The 20,548-nt window shown below is 41.3% G+C and overlaps 1 protein-coding gene across 1 annotated transcript; it reads right to left on the bottom strand.

Moving 5' to 3' along the window:
- Window positions 1-741: 741 nt before the first annotated feature.
- FCRL3 (Fc receptor like 3) lies at window positions 742-20,306 on the bottom strand. Its single transcript, XM_012511488.2, has 16 exons — window positions 20,199-20,306; window positions 19,996-20,122; window positions 19,228-19,248; window positions 17,924-18,169; window positions 17,206-17,469; window positions 16,687-16,971; window positions 15,595-15,882; window positions 14,888-15,166; window positions 9,766-10,044; window positions 9,309-9,428; window positions 6,205-6,232; window positions 5,222-5,340; window positions 4,948-5,016; window positions 3,188-3,219; window positions 2,992-3,102; window positions 742-1,026 (listed from the first exon to the last, which is right to left on the bottom strand). Exons 2-16 carry the CDS (start codon window positions 20,024-20,026, stop codon window positions 970-972), a joined length of 2,229 nt encoding a protein of 742 aa, XP_012366942.1. The 5' UTR covers window positions 20,027-20,122; window positions 20,199-20,306; the 3' UTR covers window positions 742-969.
- Window positions 20,307-20,548: the final 242 nt, after the last annotated feature.

Below are 20,548 nucleotides of genomic sequence, written 5' to 3'. Positions count from 1 at the left end.
TGTGAGAAGAAGCCCAGCATCCTCTAGACCCCAGAATGGTAGGTCCACTGACAGCTTTCATCGTACACCTGGAAAAGCTGCAGACACTCAATGACAGCCATGAAAGCAGCTGGGATGGGGGCTGTACCCTGCAAAGCCACAAAGGCAGAGCTGCCCAAGGCCATGGAAGCCCACTCTTTGCATCAGTGTGTCCTGGATGTGAGACATGGAGTCAAAGGAGATTATGTTGGAGCTTTAAGATGTAATGACTGCCCCACTGAATTTTGGACCTGCATGGGGCCTGTAGCCTCTTTGTTTTGGCCAATTTCTCCCATTTAAAACGGAAGCATTTATCCAATGCCTGCACCTCCATTGTATCTTGGAAGTAACTGACTTGCTTTTAATTTCACAGGCTCCTAGTTGGAAGGGACTTGCTTTGTCTCTGATGAGACTTTGGACTTGGCTTTTTGTATTAAGGCTGGAATGAGTTAAGACTTTAAGGGACTGTTGGGAAGGCATGATTGTATTCTGAAATGTGAAAACATGGGATTTGGAAGAGGTCAGGGGCAGAATGATATGGTTTCACTCTGTGTCCCCACCCAAATCTGATGTTCATAAAATTAAAATAATCTTTTTAATATGCGTTAGTGACAAAACCTAAGCTTCTCATGTGGCTTTCTCTTTGGTAAACCATGAGTGAGAATAGGCTCTGATGTAAAGATATACTAAAAGGGTAAGTGTGAGAAAGACAGTGGAAACTGGTACTTTTTCCAATGGTCTTTTATTTTCAAAGGCTCCACTAAAATTACTGTTTTTTAGATTTCTGGGCTGTGGGTTTTTCGTTGTGAATTCAAAGGGAAAAGTCAAGTACAGCAATGCATGAGAATAATTCATTTTGCAGGGCAATCAGAATTTGCACTTTTGTTATATCCGAGATGTACAGTTAGGACTCACTCCTCCTTCCACTCACATACACTGATTTGCACAGGGCTAAGTGTTACAAAGACATGGAAAATCTTGAACTTTGTCCTTTCCTGGGTTCAGAATCTAGAAAATGGATAAACAATGATAAGAGATGACAGGTCCCTTAGAGAAAGTTCACTATAAGGCACAAAGGGGCTTGGCAAGGTAATTCCAAATCAGCAGCAGGGTTAGAAAGGAATAAAGCCTCCATGTACAGCCTGGTGGTTGGTACCCAAAACCGGTTTACATATTTTTACCATAGAGAAAAAAACAGCAGAGTGTATCACATAGAAGACAGAGACATTTGCCTCCTACCTCTTCAAGGGACCTTAAAATTTTAATGCCAATATGAACTGGCAGAGATCAGCATCTCAGTATAGGCAGGACATAGTGCCCTGCTCTCAAAGGCCAGGATAAGGATAACAGAGGCCAGTGGGAGCAGTGTGGATTGATCATCACATTTTTTGAGGCCAGCAGCTGTGGCTTAGCTGGCTTTGCTGGTCGTAATGGAGGACAAAAGTGCCTTCTGGTGAAACTAAGCTTCCATAGTGATGGAACCTAAGGGTAGCAGAGTTTATGGTGACCCTGTAGCGTATCTCCAGAAATGGTGATTGTTTGAATGCATGTAAGACATTCCCTAGGGACTCCAAGAAATATTGATTAGAGGAAGATGTGGTGGTTTGAAAGGGACTTGGTGTTCCTACATGAACCAAGCAAAGGCCTAGAATTGGCAACATTCAGAGATTAATGTTAATATAATCTCAGTTGTCTCTAAGACCTGAGGTGTTCAGAGATATTTGGAAACATCAGGATTTCGGAATGGAGGTGAAGTCACTAAAAATTGTTGGTACATTTTCATTTTTGTCATATTAAAAATTCAACACACTGTGGAAAGAGTTTTTGATAGTGATAGCTAGGAAAACATTAAGCCAGATATTTTACACAAGTAAATACTAAACAGCAATAAAAACAAATGAACTATAGCAACACACATCAATATGGATGAATCTTAGAAATACAACATGAAGAGAAAATACTAAAAAAAATTATCTACAACAATATGGTCTTTAACTTATAGTTAAAATTAATATAAAAACATATTTAAGGAAAACATATAGATACATTAATATGATAGAAATAGGAGAGCATGGGAATGAACATGAGATTTAGAATGGTTTTTTATCAGATGGAATGAGGTAGAGGAAGAGAATGGGAGAAGCCACATAGATACAGTAGATTATTGTCTCGGGGTCAGTGGGTGCTTATAAGAATAAAATTGACTGACTAGAAATCTATCATGTATGGAAAATGATGAGACTATGTCACGAAGCAAAGATTACAATTAATGTGATTCTTTACACATAAGGTCTTTGCAGTGGGGATAGAGGTCACATATTAAACTAGCAGAGTCTTTAATGAAATGCTGAGGTTATTTTTCATCATAACTAGGGTAATTTGGTTGGGAATGTCACCCTGTAAGTACAAAAATACACTTCAGATAGAGTCACCTTAAAATCTTGTTCTATAACTTCTTTTGGCTGTTCCCAATACGGTAGCAAGGATACAGCATATACACCAAAACATCAGCAATGCCACTACCAGCCACACAAAAAAAGGAAACAAAATATTTGGAGCAAATTGTTATTCAGAGAGCACATTAACAGCTTTCCATCACACTTGGATCAAATGGTCATGACTGGGCCCTTGTAACCCTGGCTAGACCATTTCTCTCTCCTCCTCTATTCGACAGCCCTAGGAGCTGAGGGCCGTCCTGCCTTGCCACGTGTCTCCACTGTGAAAATAACACAGTGCTTGCTCAGAGGCTGCCCGCTTTTTTCCTGGGGAACACACAGACTCAGGCACAGAGGAGATTTGCAGACCTTTTGTGCAGCCTCACATCCCCTGCAGCCCAGTCTCATAGGAGGCAGAGTCTGGAGAGATGGATGATGTGTGGTTGGAGAGAACAGAAAAAAAAATGGTGCAGGCTGTTTCCTGTGGGCCACTCTGGGTAAGGGGCTAGCGGTCTGAGGCCAGTAATACACGTGGTACATTCTCATAGTTTTCTTCATCATCTTCATGGGCCCTGCCTCTGCTGCTAGCCTCCCCTGCAGAGTCATCTGGGTGTGTCTTCTTCAATTCTGAATAGAGGACTGTAAGTTCCTGGTAGAAAAAAACACAAAAAGTAAGTACCTAAATACAGGAGAGGAAGGCCAGAGAGGAAAGAAAGCCAAGAAATGTGACTCACCTCATGCTCTTGATGCATCATTGGACAATTAGCTGTTGGGAAGGAGTAGCAAAGAAAAGTATTAAACTGTGGGCAGTATATTCCAACTTACAACCTATGCACACTGCGTTTCAAGCCAGTCTTCTTGATTTGCTTGATCTCTTGCTGTTTCCTCTGCTGGATTCTTCCAAACCCACATAGAAAAAGTACTCCAAGCCAATCTTCTTGATTTGCTTGATCTCTTGACTGTTTCCTCTGTTGGATTCTTCCAAACCCAAATAGGAAAAGTACTGCCCCAAGCACAAACACTAAAAAAGACTTTCCTCTGCCCACCAAATGCCCAGAACTATTTTCATGACAATTTCCTTCTTGCTCCTCTGCTCATTATAACCCCAGAGGGGCACCCACCCACAATCCATTGCAGACTTCTATGGCTGTATTGATACTCTGGGAGAAGGAGGCAGATATGAGTCACTTCACTTGCACAGGGAAATTGGAAGAGGCCAGAGAGGAGATTGGCATTCTAAGGCCACATGACAATTTCCCAGGAAGCGAAAGAGTTGCATTGGAGCATTGAGAAAATTTAGTGTGTGTGTGTTTTCTACCTTTCCAAGGGGCTCTTTGTATCTCTTTTATTTATTTGTGCAGCCAATAAGCATTCATTAAGCAATGCCTTCTATTAGGCATTAGGTAAGGTATAAGGAGATAGAAATGACAGAAACTCCTGGACAACATAGTGAAACCCTGTCTCTACTAAAAATACAAAATTTAGCTGGGCATGGTGATGCATGCCTGTAATCCCGGCTACTTAGGAAGCTAAGGCAGGAGAATCCCTTGAACCCAGGAGGCAGAAGTTGAAATGAGCCAAGATCGCACTGCTGCACTCCAGCCTGGGTGACAGAACGAGACCCCATCTCACAAAAAAAAAAAAAAAAAGAAATGACAGAAACTCAGTTCATGTGATCAAGAATCCTATAATTTTGAAGCGGAGAAATGGACATAGAAATAAATGCAACAAGCATTATGGGCACCAAGACATAAATACATATTGAACTATGTTGTTGCCATAAAGAATAAATGGCTCCTCTCAGATTAGAATATGGAAAGGGTAGTTGGCATCAGCGTGAGTTTCACTGTGTTACCTGATCTATGTCTTGAAATATGAGTACGGATCACCAAGTAGACTAGAGGCAAGGACATTTCAGGACCAGTAAGAAACATGAGCACCAAGCATGAAGATGCAGAGTTCAGTATGGCTAGAGGAAGAACATTAGGCAAAGCTTGCAGGAGGAGCCAGCATGCAGAAGGCAAAGATCATGCTTTGGAATGGGTGTCATTGAGGGCAGTTAATCTAGGCACTGATGTGAACAATAGAGCACCTCAAAGGGATCATGCTGGAAATAGATTGTGGGAAGGCTGGAGGAGAACAGTAGTAGAAATAAAGAGACCAGTTAAAAGAATGACAATTGTCTCCACATTTGATTATTCACTCATTAATTCAAACAATATTTTAGGGGGCCTATAGTTTTCCAAGCGTTGAGCTAAATGCTGTGAATACATTAGTGAAAAAGTCACAGTGTCTGTCCTCAAAGAATTTATGGGATCATGGTGGCAGTGTGTAAAGGTAAGAAGAAATGGTTAGATTCTACAACTGACAATATAGGAGGCAAGTAATGCCTTGCATGTTGGGCTTGTATTTGAAATAACTCTGATCAAAGACCCCTTGCCGGTTTCAATAAAACACAGCCACCTCACCTCTATTTGCCTGAAAGGCATCTCACCTGAGTTTTCTTTTGTATGCTGGGTGCTCCAGATCTGGGAATAAATCAGGTTGCTATCTCCAGGATTTACTGTGAGAGAAGATATCATAGTTGGTTGCAGTCAAGAGCTCATAGACTCTACTTCCTAATCACCAAATTCATAACCAACTTCTATTCCCAGCGTAATGCTAGGAATGTCATTTTTAAATTTGTGACAGGGCCATGGGCTGTCGCTCAATCCCTCTTCCCTCCCTGGCTCCTCCCTGGAGCCTTCTGCCCCCTAGGGAGTCCTCACCATTGCTGTACATTGGCTCCAGCTCCATCGGGGCTAGTGTTTTAGAGTGAGTGGGCTCTTGAGGGTCTATCCTGGAAGGCCTAGATGAGGAAGGCTCCTGACACTCAGTAGGACTATGACTGTGACAGAGGGGGAGAGAAAATGGATTAAAAAGTATCTGTGGGTTACACAGAATTTCGGGGAAATCAGTATTCAGGAAGTCCTTCAGTCCAGCATGACTCAAGTAAAAATATTGTGTCTGCTTCTGCTTGGATCTTTTGATAAAGTATCAGAAGACGTATGGCACAAGATGAAGCCCAGGGAAGCATTACAAAACAGGATGGCCAAGGCAAGGCCAGAGGGCCAGCAGCCTCAGGGCCTCTTTGAAAGGCAAAAACTCATATTTGACTAATTTTAAATGTTATTTTTGAAGACGTAAATGATTAAACACTGATACGCAAAGACCTCTGCATTCTTACAGAACTTAAACCTTGTCTTTTTTAAAAGAGCCGTTTCAGTTTTCCACCTCATATTACAATAATCTACCTTTCCTGCAAGATGCCATGTGAGCTCTTCAAGCAAAGTGGATTTTTTTCCAATTTCATTTCCTTCTACAGTTAATATTGTGAATTGAACATTGCCAGCATTTAATAATAATTTCCCAAATGAGTGGAAGAATGAGGAAGAAGGAAATGAATGCACTGTAGCCCTGTGAAAGGTAATGCCATTAAGACATTAGTGGTCAAGTCTCTGCTGGAACACATTTAAGGGAGTAGATAAATTAACATAGATAGCCAATAACATGTATTGTGTTTAAGTAGAGACAGTGAATATCGTTCACAAATATAAGTGAAAGTGACATTCACTTATATCTACTTTTTTATTTTGTAAGAACGTAAAAATGCTACTACGAAATCCATCCAAATTTAAAAAAAACATAAACAGGTCTTGTGCATATGAATAAATCATGAAAATGTTGGCAGCACAAGAAGCAGAGACCTCACCTAGATGTTTCAGTGGCAGAAAGTCCTCCTGCAAAACAAACAAAGGAAGGTTGGTGGTAACTGAGCTGTGTAGATAATGAACTCTCTGTTAGAACATTTTTTTCCTAGAAATCAGATTCATTCTAGATCTAAGCTACGGCAAATCTCAAGGATTATCCAGCTCCACCCCCCTATGTTATGTTATAGGTGAGGAGGGTGGGGTCTTGAAAGGCATTTGCCCAGAATCACACTTATTCTGAATCATTTTTCAATCAGTAATAGGTGAATAGCAATTCTAAGTAGTTGCGACTGAGTAGGTCACAACCTGGGTCAGGTGCTCCCCTCAAACCCACTTCTTCATCCTGACTGCAGCCCTACAAGGTGGAGACAAGGAGACTGAGGCCTAGAGGGGCCAAGTGATGCTCAAAATTGATACAGAATTCCTTCACTAATATGAATCAATGGGACTACCATGATAAGCTCTACCTTCTCTTTCTCTAACTGTGACCCCTCACCCCTGCAAGTCTATTCCAGCAACACTGAACTGCAAATTGTTTGGGTATGTAATGGCTTTTCCACACCTCTTCTCTCCTTCTCTTTCACTTGGCTAACTCCAATTTATCTTTCTTCCAGAGCTGTCCCTGATGCCAACAGGCTGGATTAAGTAAACTGTCTCCATGCACATAAGACCATGTAATATTAAAATTACTATACTGTTTTGTAATTATTTATTTCTATTTGCCTCTAATTCTCTCTTTCATGAAAGGATGTGCTAGTTGAGGCTATAAACCTCATCTTAAATTTTTTTTGTATTCCTAATATCATGCTTAGCAGTTAAAAATATTCAACAAAGATTTGTTAAACAACTGAACAAAGTATGTACTTTGAGGACTTAACAATAACAAATTGACAATTTTCTAATAGGTGATTACCTGTTAGAAGTCTATCCTTGAAGCCAAATCTATCAGACTTAAAAATATGGCAAGTTTCCATCATCACTGAAATATTGAATCTTTCAGGCTTGCCCCAGTACAAGCCTTATCCAGGTTCTCATCCTTGTCCTTTGCCTTTTTAAAATCTGTGGCTCTAATCGGTCTCATTGGCTTAGAGAACACAAGTCATTGCTCAAAATAAACATACCAGCCTTGACTCTCATGAAAAATAACTGAGTAAGTTATGCTTACTATCTGGGTGACAGGATCTGTACCCCAAATCTCAATATCATGCAGCATAACCATGTAACAAATCCACACATTTACCCCTTACATCTAAAATAAAAGTTGAAAAATTTTAAAAAAATTATGGCTATTGTACTAACAAAGGAAGTAAAGTAGAATTAAAAAATCAATTATTCCAAAAATAAGTCAAAGTAAAGCAAAAAATAGATGTGACAAATAGAAAGCAAATAGCAAAATAGACATGAAACCTAATCATATCAATAATTACACTAGTGTAAATGGTCTAAATACCTCATTTTAAAGGCAGACTGTAATATTAAACTAAACAAAACCCGCAAGAATTAGCTGCATGTTATCTATTAAAAAGTAACTTTAAATATAGGGGTACAAATAGGCTAAAAGCAAAACGATGGAAAAAAATCGCATGCTAACACTAGATATATTAATATATTAATATTAGACAAAGACTGTTTCACAGTAAGTGATTCAACCAGGGATACAGAGGGTCATTTCATAAGGATAAAGTGGATAATTCAACAAAAACATGAAAATTCTGAACACTTATCCACCTAATAATGAGCAATTCCAAATTCCGGAAGCAAAACTTGATAGAATTGCAGAAGAAATGGATAAATTCACAATTACAGTTAAAGAATTTAATTCCCCTATCTCAACAATTGATAGATCAGGTAGACAAAAAATCAGTAAGGATATAGAGGAACTGAGAAACATTATCAATCAAATTCACTGGTAGACAGTCATACTGTAAAAAATGTTAAAAAAAAAAAAAGTCCTTCAGGCAGAACAAAATTGATACCAGGTGAAAATATGGCTATACAAAAAGGAATGAAAAATTCTGGAAGTGGTAATTAAGTGAGTATTCCTTTGAGACCAAATCATAAAAAGGCATTTCTAGAAATGAAAGCTAACAACCAATATTCCTCATAAACATGGATGTAAACATCCTTCACAAAATTTTAGCAAATCAAATCAACAATCATGACCAAGTTGGGTTGACCCCAGAAATATAAGGCTGCTTCGACATTCAAAATTCACCTTATCAATAGACTAAAAAAAAATCTCATTATTATCTCAAATGTAGAAAAATCATTTTACAAAAATTTATTTGTGTAAAATCTTTCAGCAAATTAGGAATAGGAGGGACTTCCTCCACCAGATAAACAGCATTGAAAAAAACCCATGGCTAAAGTAATCTGTAATGGGGAGAGATTGAATACTTTCCCCCTAAGATCTGGAATGTCATAAGAGTATTTTCTCTCACCACTTGCACTCAACATTGTACAGGAGGTTCTAACCAGTGCAATTAAGCAAGAACAAGAAGTAGAAGAAATTAAGATTGGAAAGGAAAGAGTTAAACTATCTTTCTTTGCAGACAACATGATCATCTATATAGAACATCTGATGAAATCTACAAAAGAGATACTGAACTAATAAGTGAGTCTGGCAAGATTTCAGGATATAAAATTAATATTAAAATTAGTTGTGTTTCTATATATTAGCAACAATTGGAAATTGAATTTTTAATCTCATTTTTGGCATTCTTTATTTATTTTATCCAATTTCACTATATTTAGCTGGTATTCAAATATATCTCAGAGTTTATGGTCACCTCTATGATGATTTATTTATTTTTTGTTACAAATGAAGGACTTTCTTAGGGAGATAGAACATGAGTTAATTAATTTTTTAATTTTTAATTGGAAGCAAAACTCTGCTACCTAATATAAATCTCAAACACGAGATAAAAATTTCATTGAGAAGTTTATTCTATTGTTTTTGCTACAACTGCCTAGAGTGACAGTGAGTAGTGGAACTGAGGGCCTAGTACTTGGAAGGGAATGATTGACCTTTATAGGGTGCACCAGACAACTTCAAATTATTATAGCAATGGCAAAATCACATCACAAGGTAGGACCTAGCACCCACCTGGTTTCCTTCGGGCCCTGGCGTAATGCAGCAGAGCAGCAGCAGCAGCAAGTCCGAGGATGCTGAGCACCAGCCCCGTGACTCCCACAGCGGTAAGGCCTGTTCTGCTACTGGAAGTTCCTGAGTGGAGGGAGCTGTACTTGAGTTCCAGGGGCACAGGTTTTGGATACAGACAAAATCATGCAAGTAGGGTGGGTATGTTCCTGTTTCTGATTCCTCCTGTAGCATCATTTGTAATTTTCAAAACTATGGCACAGGAAAGGTATTTGCCCGCATCTAAGATTAAAATGTATTTCCTTTCCCTCTCCCATATAAAATCAGTACCAATCTCCAGAAGTCCCAAGCCTTGGTGTGCATGTTTAAAACCTCCTTGGTGCTGGTAGAATTTGTACAATCCGTCAGATAACTATTTTATTTACCATAATAGTGACCTCTAGCCCAGGTACTACTAACTCACCTGTAACATTGAGTGTCACCACTTTACTGTGCTGGGCCCCCAGGCCATTCTCAGCCTCACAGGAGTAGTTTCCAGAATGCTCTGTAGTCAGAGAGAGGTTGAAGGATGCCCCTCCTCCAGAGTGGGCCGAGCTGTTCGCCAAGGTGTCATCCTCGTGATAAAACCAGTACAGGATCGGGAAGGAACCTCTCAGGGACTCACAGTGAAGCTCTAGCAGGTCCCCCACCATAGCCTGGGCCCCGGGAGCCCTGAGGGTGAGGACGGGGCGAGACACCGGAACTGAGGGAGGAAAAATAGTTCACTGGCAGTTTTACTTAAGTAGGTATACAAGAGAACTTAATAAAGGAATATGCAGCGTAGTTGAGTTGCGGGAACATGCACCTGGATTCTGGAGAACCTGGGCTTCAATCCTGTCTCTATCCTTTATTGGCTCTATAAGCTTGATTTTTAAAGAACTTTTAAATTTCTCTAAGTCTTAGTTTATTCTTCATTAAAACTGAGCTAATGATACATTATATCTCAAGCTATTGTAATAAAAATCATATTGTATGTAAAGTACTATAAAAATTGGTTATTATTATTGATAAAAATATAACTAAAATCAAGGTTTCTAAAATTCCTGCATCTGAATCTTAGTTCTAAGACTGAGACTTCCATACCTATCTGAAGGCAGGACCCATTACTCTCTACCTAATCACCTTGCTTTATTTCTCTACATAGCATTTAGCACTACCTAACATCTGTCTATCTATGTATCTATGTATGTATGTATGTATGTATGTATGTGTCTATCTATCTATCTATCATCTATCTATCTATCTATCTATCTATCAATCATTGTTTTATATGATTCCCCAATAGGATGGAGAATTATCTGTTTGTTCGTTGCTGTATTTATATCTCTTGGAACTTTGCCTGGCATATAAAATTTATGCTCAATAATTGATGATTGAATGGAAAACTGAAGTGAACCAAACTGTCACAGAAATATCCAGATATAGCTCTAGCAACAATGATTTCCATTTTAATGAACAATTAAAGAAATGGCATTTGGGAAGAATAGAAAGCCCTTAATGTGGAATGTTAACTGTAAGATTGCTGGTTCTGCAAAGTTGTGAGGAAAACTGGATGAACTAATCTGTGTGTAGTGCTTTAGATATAAGCCGTGTGCTTTATTGGCAATGGTAGCTTGATAAGGATCTTAAGCTCTGCTTTCCATCGCAGATTGGCTAAAGGGAATGAGTGTGAATGTGGAAACTATTCACTGAATGGCAATGATTAAACTTGAAAATGAACCATCTGCTGGCTGCAAGAAAGATAGCACCAGCTGCCTCATCAGGATAGAGGTGCCAAGTGCTGATATTGGAAGTGTAGAGTTCCTGCTAAATTGAAACCGACTGTTTGAATTTGTCCCTTCTGTATAGCCTCTAAATGTGAAGTGACCTGGGCAGGATGCAGAGGGCCTCGGGGGTGAGTCTTTTGTATGGTGCTTTGTGATCTCACTGTGCCTTTCACCCATGTCTCTGGGTGTTCGTATTCTGGGAAGAGAGATTTCCAACCTCTTGCATCCCTTCCTCTACAGATCATGGGACCTCTGGTTCTGAATGTATATTCCCCTAAAATCAAAGAATTTGAAGACTGAAAAAGACCATGGTTACTGTCAACTTAAGTGGTCTCCAAGATGAGCTATAAGACACCAGATTGAATTGTAAGAAGAAAATATGAGAATGTTTAAGAGTATTTCTTTTTGAGCTTGAAATTTAAAAAGATATTCAGCTTTACTAATATTCATGGTGGTGCTCTTGCTCAGGTAGATGTCACACTGTGTATTGGGATAGGACAGGGTTTCTTAGGAAGGCAAGGCCACCCAGGCACAGAGGGTGGGACAGCAGTGCCTTGGCTTATTAGTTAACTCTCAGCATATGGAGCATAATGCCCTTTTAATTGGCTACTTAAGTGTTTTTACAGATGATTTTAATTTAAACCATAAAATATATTTTTTAATTTTTTAATTTAATTTCTTTATTCTTTTTTTTTTTTTGGGACAGGGTCTCACTCAGTTGCCCAGTCTGGAGTACAGTGGTGCAATCATGACTCACTGAAGCCTTGACCTCCTGGGCTCAAGTGATCCTGCTGCTTCAGCCTCCAGAGTAGCTGGGATTACTGGATCGTGCCACCACGCCTTGCTATTTTTGTATTTTTAGTAAAGACAGAGTTTCGCCATGTTGCCCAGGCTGGTCTAAACTCTTGGGCTCAAGCAATCCTTCCTTGGCCTCCCAAAGTGCTGGGATTACAGGCATGAGCCACTGTGCCTGGCCAAATCATAAAAGATTTACCATGCTTTGTGATGGGATTGGGGAGTGACCTCAAACCTTTTTGTATCACATGAAAGTTCACTTATTTTGTGGCAAAGTTCTAAAAATAGGAATTAAATGTGAAGATAAGTTATCTGTTTTTCCATGAAGAAAGATTAGTATTTAATTTTTGTTGACCTTTTGGTGATCAGTGGCTACTGACAATATTAATACTTAGCAAACACTTTAAAAAGTGACCTTTAACAGTACTCATATTGTTAATGCTTTTCTAAACTCATGCTATGGAGATAATATTTTGGAAAATAGTTGCTTAAAAATATTTACATTTCTATGTGGTCTTATTACCAGAAAATGTAAGTATGTCAACTTTAAAAATTTATATCTGCACGTTTAAAAATCCATGGAAACAGAACATGGCAACCAAAGTTTAAACACGTTCGATAGAAATTCAACATGCAGTGGCTGGGCGTGGTGGCTCATGCCTGTAATTCTAGCACTTTGGGAGGCTGTGGCGGGTAGATTCCCTGAGCTCAGAAGTTCGAGACCAGCCTGGGCAACATGACGAAAACCCGTCTCTACTAAAAATACAAAATTTGCAGGGCATGGTGGCTTGCCTCTGTAATCCCAGCTACTGGAGAGGCTGAGGCAGGAGAATCGTTTGAACCTGGGAGGTGGAGGTTGCAGTGAGCTGAGATAGTGCAACTGCACTCCAGCCAGGGCAACAGAGTAAGACTCCACCTCAAAAAAAAAAAAAAAAAAAAAAAAGGAAATTCAACATGCAGCACTTCCCACTTACTTTACAAGAACAACTAATGAACATCAACAAAAACATAAACTTATTAACCACATTTCAATGAAAACCCTTGCATAATTAGACTATGGGATTGAAAAATGAGTATCATGGAATTGAAAGAGCAGCAGTGATGATCTGCTTCCACTTGGATGTAGATATATTGGTAAGATAAAGCTTTAAGCAGTAACAGACACTAAAACTAATAGGAATAAGGCCAAACTCAGAACCAAACCTCAAATAACTGTACCACCATAAGTAAACTAAGATTTTCAAAGTAAATGAAGCATATTCAATTATAATAATTTTAGTCAAATATTCTAAATCAAAGATTTTAAAGTATTGTTTATTTCATTTTCCCTTCCTTCCTTTCCTTCCTTCCCTTCCCTTCCCTTCCCTTCCCTCCCTTCCTTCCTTCCTTTCTCTCTTTCTTTCTCTCTTTCTTCCTTTCGTTGACATGGTGTCACTCTGTTGCCCAGGCTGGAGTGCAGTTGGGCAATCTTGGCTCACTGCAGTCTCAGCCTCTTGGGTTCAAGTGGTCCTCCCACCTCAGCCTCCCAAGTGTCTGAGAGTACAGGCACATGCCACCATGCCCAACTGAATTTTGTATTCTTTTGCAGAGACAAGGGTTTCTCCATGTTGCCCAGGCTGGTCTCAAACTCCTAAGCTCAAGTGATTTGCCCACCTCGGCCTCCCAAAATGCTAGGATTACAGGCATGAGCCACTGCACCCAGCCCCTTATTTAATTTCTATTTTTCTGTTTGTTTTGTAATGTGCCCATTACAGTTAATACAGTAGTACACGTATATAAATAATACACAAATATATGTTATTAATATACACATATGTGGGGTGTGTGTTAAATACTTTTGATGGAGAGTGCTGTGAGATCCAGAATTCTTGTACCCCCATGATTTGCTGACTCAATTACTTTATAAGGGAGGAAAATAAGCACAAGACTAGTAAGAAGACTTATTCAAGGTTAAACAAATGATATTTTCTTGTTCAAGACTCGAGTCTCTGTTTCAGCACACTGTCTGGCATTCCCAGATTTTAATACCTCCTTAAATCATTACCCAAGTTTGGCCTATAGGAAGGATTATTATTAACCAAAATGTCATATGTGTTCTAATAGTCTGGAATCATTGGAGAACAAGAGTCTATGGCAAAATCCAGAGAATGTACAGGTTTGTGTCACCGGGAATTATTACCATATCTCTCTTATTTTGCCATCTTCTCCTAGGTCCCAGTGCCCTCTCCCATCCTGGAAATGCTGAGCACTTTGGGATAACCATGACTTGGCTGGAGGTTCCCTTCTAAATGATTGGGCACACTGCTAATTGTTCTTAGGGGCTGGACATGGGAAATACGAGATGCCCTGGTGCCTCTGCTGAAGGAAAATTTTGTTAGGGGATACTGAGAACATCAGATTAAATGAGACCCAATCAGAAGGCATTTGAAAAAAGTGAGAAGGTTAGCTAGGTCATTAGAATCTGGAGGCCATGAAGGAGGCCAGCTGCTGTGATCCTAGTGGCTGACAGAGAACCCATAGAAGTGGGTATCCATGAAGAGAGACACTTTAATGATCCAGGGAGCCAAGTGAGAACTTAGATCGAGATAGGGGCAGAAAACTGTGGCAAGGGATGATCCAGTCATTTTTTCCTGGGCAAAGGAATTCAGAAATAAAGGCTTTCTGTGCCATTTTCCTTTGTCAGTAATTGCTGACCCATCACATATTTGATATTCTGGTAAGCCTTCGTGCCACTACCAGAAAAAAAAAATGAATGGGGTATATGGATGGCTGTTGATGACAATTACAGAGGAATAAAAAAAAAAAGGAATGGTCTAAGTTACTAAATGTGTAATCACAAGGAAGAATCCCAGAACTCCCAGGTGGAGTCAGAAAGAGTAGGAAGTCTATTGGGATATCAACCAGCAAATAGCCCAGTGGAGCTATGTCTGAGAAGACATGATCTGTTGTATTGGCTGTTAACTGCTGTGGGTATATCTTGCTTACCTGTGACCCTGAGACTCACTCCATGACTGTGCTGGGCCCCCAGGCCATTGTCTGCATCACAGGAGTAGTTTCCAGAATGTTCTGCAGTCAGAGAGAGGTTGAAGGAGGCTCCTCCTCCAGAGGGGGCTGAGCTGTTCCCCAAGGTGACATCCTCATGATAAAATCGGTACAGGATCGGGGGAGAGCCTCTCAGGGACTCACAGTGAAGCTCCAGCAGGTCCCCCACCGCAGCCTGGGCCCTGGGAGCCCTGAAGGTGAGGACGGGGTGAGATACCGGAACTGAGGGAGACAAAAAGGCTGTCAGAGGATTCTGATGTTGTGACAGATGCACAACCTCTCTCAAGGAGCCTAGCAGTGGATATGTCCCTTGTCCCTTGATTGTTTCTGTTTCCCCACTGATCACATTTTTCTCATCTAACAATCAGAAGCATTTCCCCAAAACAGTGAGAGGTAATCCTGGGTAATTTTGTTTTCATCACCACTCAGTCTTCCCCACAAGAAGCAAGGTGCTTCAACTTATTTTGCCATCTTTCAATTTCTCAGATAGCTTTTAAATCTCTCTCTTTGTCTCTCTCTCTCTCTCCCTCTCTCCCCACCCCCTTTGCCTCCCTCCCTCCCTATGCCTCTTTTAGGAGATCCTAGTGGCTGACAGAGAACCTAAACCCTGGCCTGCAACTCGAGGCTGTGTGAAAGGAATCGGAATTTACTTCTCACGGTGACTCGAACCCATGTGCTGAGGATGGGGCCGTGAACGTTATCAGCTGCACAGTAGTATCTCCCTGCATCACTCTCCGTCACTGTGAGAACATGCAGCTCTGCCAACAGGGAATGCTGGGTCTTTCTACCCAGGCTTCTTACTCTTCCTTCTTTGTGCCAGGAGAATGTGACAGTCCCTGAACCCTGGGCTACTGAGCAAATAAGGGCCATATTTTCTCCTTCAATCAGCTGCCCTCCGGTGGGCCGGATCTCTAGATTCACATCAGACACAGGGACTCCTGGGGGAACACAAGATGGCATGTGAAGGTCCTGATGGCAGGGACATCAAGGTCAAGGGGAAGGCTGGAGCGACCATAAATAGGCCAATAGCAGCAGGTGCAGCAGGCAGAAGCCCAAAGTAGGAAATAAGAAATTAATTGTGTATACAATTATAAAGGAAGCAACATCCCTCTCACTCCCACGACAATTCCCATCCTTGAGAAATGTGGGCACCAAGTCCATAATCTCCATAAACCCAGTGTTTTCTGGTCACACTTTATATGCATTTATCTCTGAGGAATCTTTGATGCATCAATAAACCACAAACTAAAAGAGAACACTGGAGATCCTCTATTTTGAAGATCAAAATAGAATCCAAACCCTTCTCCTATTCTTCAAGACTTCTCCAGACTTACATCCATGTCTCCATATCTTTCTCTGACTATTACAGTTCTTCCCCTTTTCTGACTATTTTGTTGTGAGTTTAGGTCACCAAATGGAAGCACCACAGGGGCCTCTTAAAACTGCATGTGTTCAGCTGTGCTTCTAGTTGTCTCTTGATTCGTGAGAGAACCGATCTTGTACATCTCTGTAACCCCAAAGCGCTGGGCACTCAGTAACTGATCAATAATTACTATTACCTGACTCAAGTGGAAGAAAATGTTCTAGGGCTGTTAGACCAACGTTGAGCTTAAAGAGAGAAGATTACCAGAATAGCTGGATACTCCTCTCTGTTATGTCCACCATCCTAGGGGTGCAGGAGATATCACTGGCCTTCCTCTCCCCAGCTCTGACTCTGGAAGAGCAGCCCCTTGGACACTCACTCTGTACACGTATCTGAGATCTCAGGCTCCTTTTTTTGATGCTGTGAGTCACTGACTCTGCCTCACACCAGTAAGACCCCGAGTCTTCAGTCCACATGGCAGGGATCTGGAGTTTGGGGGACATGCTCCAGCCCGATCCGAGGGTCTGGCTATCTCTGAAGAAGGAGAATTGCAGCTGGACATTTGGCCTCTGTGGAGAGAGCTGGGTCTCACAGGTCAGAGTCATGGGACTCCCCTCTATGGGCGTGGAAGAGCTGGCTGTCAGCACAGGATGTAGAAACAGCTCTAATGAAAAGAAACAACATAGTCCCCAGGGTGGTGAGGCTCAGAGTTCCTAGAGACATGCACTTGTGTTCTCAGCACCAGCCATCAGGAGATAGAGAAGCATGCAGAAGGAACCATCTCCCTCCCATGGCTGAGCCATAGGAACCTCTTTATGAAATTCCCAATGATAAACACCTTCCCTTTATCCTCAGTTTCCCTACCAAACCCAGTAATACACAGGAATCTAGCCATTACCTTGAACTCGGATATTTACGTGGTTTGAAGTTTCTTTTTTGTCAAATATGTAAAACTCCCTATGAGTAGCAGTACAATGATATTTGCTATTATCCCCAGAGACTGAATTCACTGTGATCTCATCTAAATTATAACTATTAGGAAGCTGTTTTCCATCCTTGTAGTAAACCTTTTGATGAGCGTTTTTGTCGTCTTTCCCCCGACATCTCAGAATGACATTATCTCCTTCAAAGACAGGTTGTAAAGCCTGCAGGATCAGCCAGTCTGCAAAGAGCACAGGAGCACACTCAGTTTATTCCCTGCCGCTTCTGCCTTCACTCTCATTTCTGCCCATGAGGCAAGAGCCACAGTTCTATACACACCTGCAAATGGCCCCCACCCACATTGCCACGTGGCCCCAATACCTGATTCTTCCTTGCTCTACAAGAGTGAACCAATTCCCAGAAAACGTTCTTGAGAAATCCTCATGTCTTTTCACAAAACAGGAATCCCAGACCTGAACCCCTTTTTGCCTGATGGCCCCACACTTCTTTGGAGGGAGATGGATAGACAATCCAGCATCGTGCTGCTGCCCTATCTCTTTACTTTCCCCACTGGGGTCAGCGCATCAAATATCCCCATGTCTGCTTACAACTCTGCCTGGGATCCCTGCATAAACCCAGCCCTCAGACATTCTGCCTGGTGGCTTGACTTTAAACAATCCCCTTCCATTCCTCACCAGATGAAAATTCCACATGCATGGCATCACTGAGGGAGGATCCTTGGGTCTTACATTGGTAATTTCCAGACTCTGTAATTTGGATCTTGTTATGTTTTATTTTCAACAACTTCTCATCGCGATACCAAGACGTATCTCCCTGGGCTGGGGAATGTGATATTCCCCAGCATATGACATCCACTTTTTCTCCTTTGAAGGCTGTGGACCATGGAGGATCGAGGAGAAGTACAGCTTTTGGAGCCACCCCTAAACAGGAAATAGAAAGATTAAGGCAGGGGAAGGTCAATGGGAGGTGGGCACAGCACAGGGGGAGCCCAACCTACAGTCAGGAGTTTTCCTGGACTAATTTCCAGTCAGGACCAGGGTGGAAAATGGAGCAGAAATAACCTAGGGAAATGCCTGGGAAAGAATCTGTTCTTCCTCATCCATTTCCTGGAGGTGGGCAGATGGGTATTATAGGGGAGAGGTCTCGGGTTCCTGGCATAGCCTCAGAAAAGCTCAGGAGATGTGATTTGCCATTGGGCAAACACTGCAAAGGCCTCAGAATGTGGCTGATTCTGAAATTCTCTTGTCCTATACATTTCTGTCCAGATAAAGGTGAACCTGGGATGTATATACCTCAGAAGTAGTTTCTAGACTCCAGAAAATTACTTCCTACTTGTTAACACTTAAAATGAATAAGATTTTCTCACTTGTATTACTTTTATATCTTTCTTAGTTTTGAAAGTCTATGGGGAAAGCAACTTTACTCTCCATTTAAGTTGGACAGAGTAAACAATGGAGGGATATAAAGAATTTAAATGGAGGAGGATGGGCTGCCTGAGAAGTCAGACTTGTGTATGGAATTGCAACTGACTGACAGGCATGGAAGTGAGGTGTGGCAGTGGCATAAGCTCTTTTTGGAGATTTATAAGGATTCTGCTGTAGCATCTTCCTCCGTCGATGGGAGCTATTTCTATGTCCTTTGATAGCAGCACTAGCTTGGACATTCAGAGGGAGATGTATTAGAGGATATGGAGATCAGATATGAGATTCCTTCATCATCAGCCTCTTGCCTCTGCCCTTTGCTCTGCAAATGTTTCCTTCCTCTACTCTGAGGAATCCTGGTAATGTAGGGAAAAAAAAAAAAACCTGGAGACTGAAAAAGTCGGTGGAGGCTCTGTTCACCCAATATAGTAGCAGATGTGACCCCAGAGCATTAGCATTGCTGATGGGATGCATCCCTGCAAAGGTTAGGGCAGGCTGTGTGGGCTGAGGGGACCAATATCCAGAGACCAGAGGGGCAGAGAGAAGGAGAAACTTACCTGATTGTTCTCTCCCAGGAGCTGTGAGGGAGCAGAAAATGACAATCAGACACTCTCTGAAACATTTTCTAACAACCTAACTACAACCGCTTCTTTTGTTTTTCCTTATCATTTCTTTGCTCCCTTTCTATATCATCCAGAGCCCCTAAGCCAACAAAAAAATGGCCTATAATTTGTTTTACAAACGTGATGGCTTGTGTCCAAGGCCTGACCTCATCTCTGCTATTATTTACTTGGCCACGGCACACTTTATTCTCTCCTTCTCTTCTCTGAGTGCAGAGGCAGACAAGGACTTACAGAAATGGTTTATCCTCCTTTCATTCCTTGGGCTTCATATTGTTCCCCTCACTTTTTCAATCTCTGATTAAATTTTGGCTTAAAACTTCTAGAAAAGAGTGATGTTTCTCAGTAGACCTTCCTTCACATGCCTAGGTTTTTAGAAGTAATTGTTTATCCAAAAAATTATTTAGTCTGAGGCTTAAGAGGGGGGGTGGGATATAGAGTTGTGGATTGGCAGAAGGAAAAATCCAAGTTTCCTATGAGGTGAGAAAAGCAGTGGGTGAGAAACCAAGGGCAGGATATCTGGCTTGCTCTGATGGTTGCATTTGGAGCCTCTTGGTTGTCCTGGGAACCCAGCTCTGCTCACTTCCCATCCCTTGCTATCTGTCTCTGAACCCCAAGTAGAAGCAGAGACAGAAGCTCCTTGAGTTTTTCCCTGGTCACCTTTAGGAACTGAGGCCGTGGTCCCATTATAGCCCATCTACTCACTCAGGATCAGCAGCAGCAGCCACAGAAGCATGGGCACCGGCCGGGCAGAGGGTAGGGAAAGTCTGTCTCACCAAAAGCCTGACTTATCTCCAGGAAGGAGGGCAGGAAGCTGCTACTCAGATGAGATCTGCAAGAATCAGAAAAGGGAAGAAGAGCTTAGTGTCATATCTTGCTTTGGGCTCTGAAAATGTGAACATGGCTACCTTCCTAAATGCTGTTTGTATCTCAATCCTGGTAGTGATACATTTTTAGAAGTTGGAGCTCATCTTCCAACAGCTGCGGTCTCTCAGGAGTAATGTCTCCAAGGCTGTGCCTGGGTTCTCTAGAAATGTCAAGTTGTGGATTTGCTAGTATTCAAATAATTCTTTCTGTATTTTTCATATGGGAAACCCCTTCACTACCTTGTCTTCACACAGCCTTTGGTTCCGCATGCAGCTCCTAATGTAGGCAAGCTTAATGAGCGTGGTGTGAGTCACACAGTCAAAGTGTCAAGCATACGCCTTTTTGACTTTCACATAAGTTGTTATGAGGCTTCTGAACAGGAAAATAATAC

The sequence above is a fragment of the Nomascus leucogenys genome, chromosome 12 (assembly GCF_006542625.1).
Source record: "Nomascus leucogenys isolate Asia chromosome 12, Asia_NLE_v1, whole genome shotgun sequence".
NCBI classification, from domain to species: domain Eukaryota; kingdom Metazoa; phylum Chordata; class Mammalia; order Primates; family Hylobatidae; genus Nomascus; species Nomascus leucogenys.
Note: the sequence above shows the minus strand (reverse complement) of the source record. Positions and strands in the feature narration are given on the sequence as shown.

Coding starts and splice junctions, on each gene's coding strand:
- FCRL3 (XM_012511488.2), bottom strand. CDS start 20,026: ATGCTTCTGTGGCTGCTGCTGCTGATCCTGA. Junction 19,249..19,995: donor GCTGCTGCTGCTGATCCTGA/GTGAGTAGATGG, acceptor GCTCCCTCACAG/CTCCTGGGAGAGAACAATCA. Junction 15,883..16,686: donor ATCTCAGATACGTGTACAGA/GTGAGTGTCCAA, acceptor GTGTTCCCCCAG/GAGTCCCTGTGTCTGATGTG.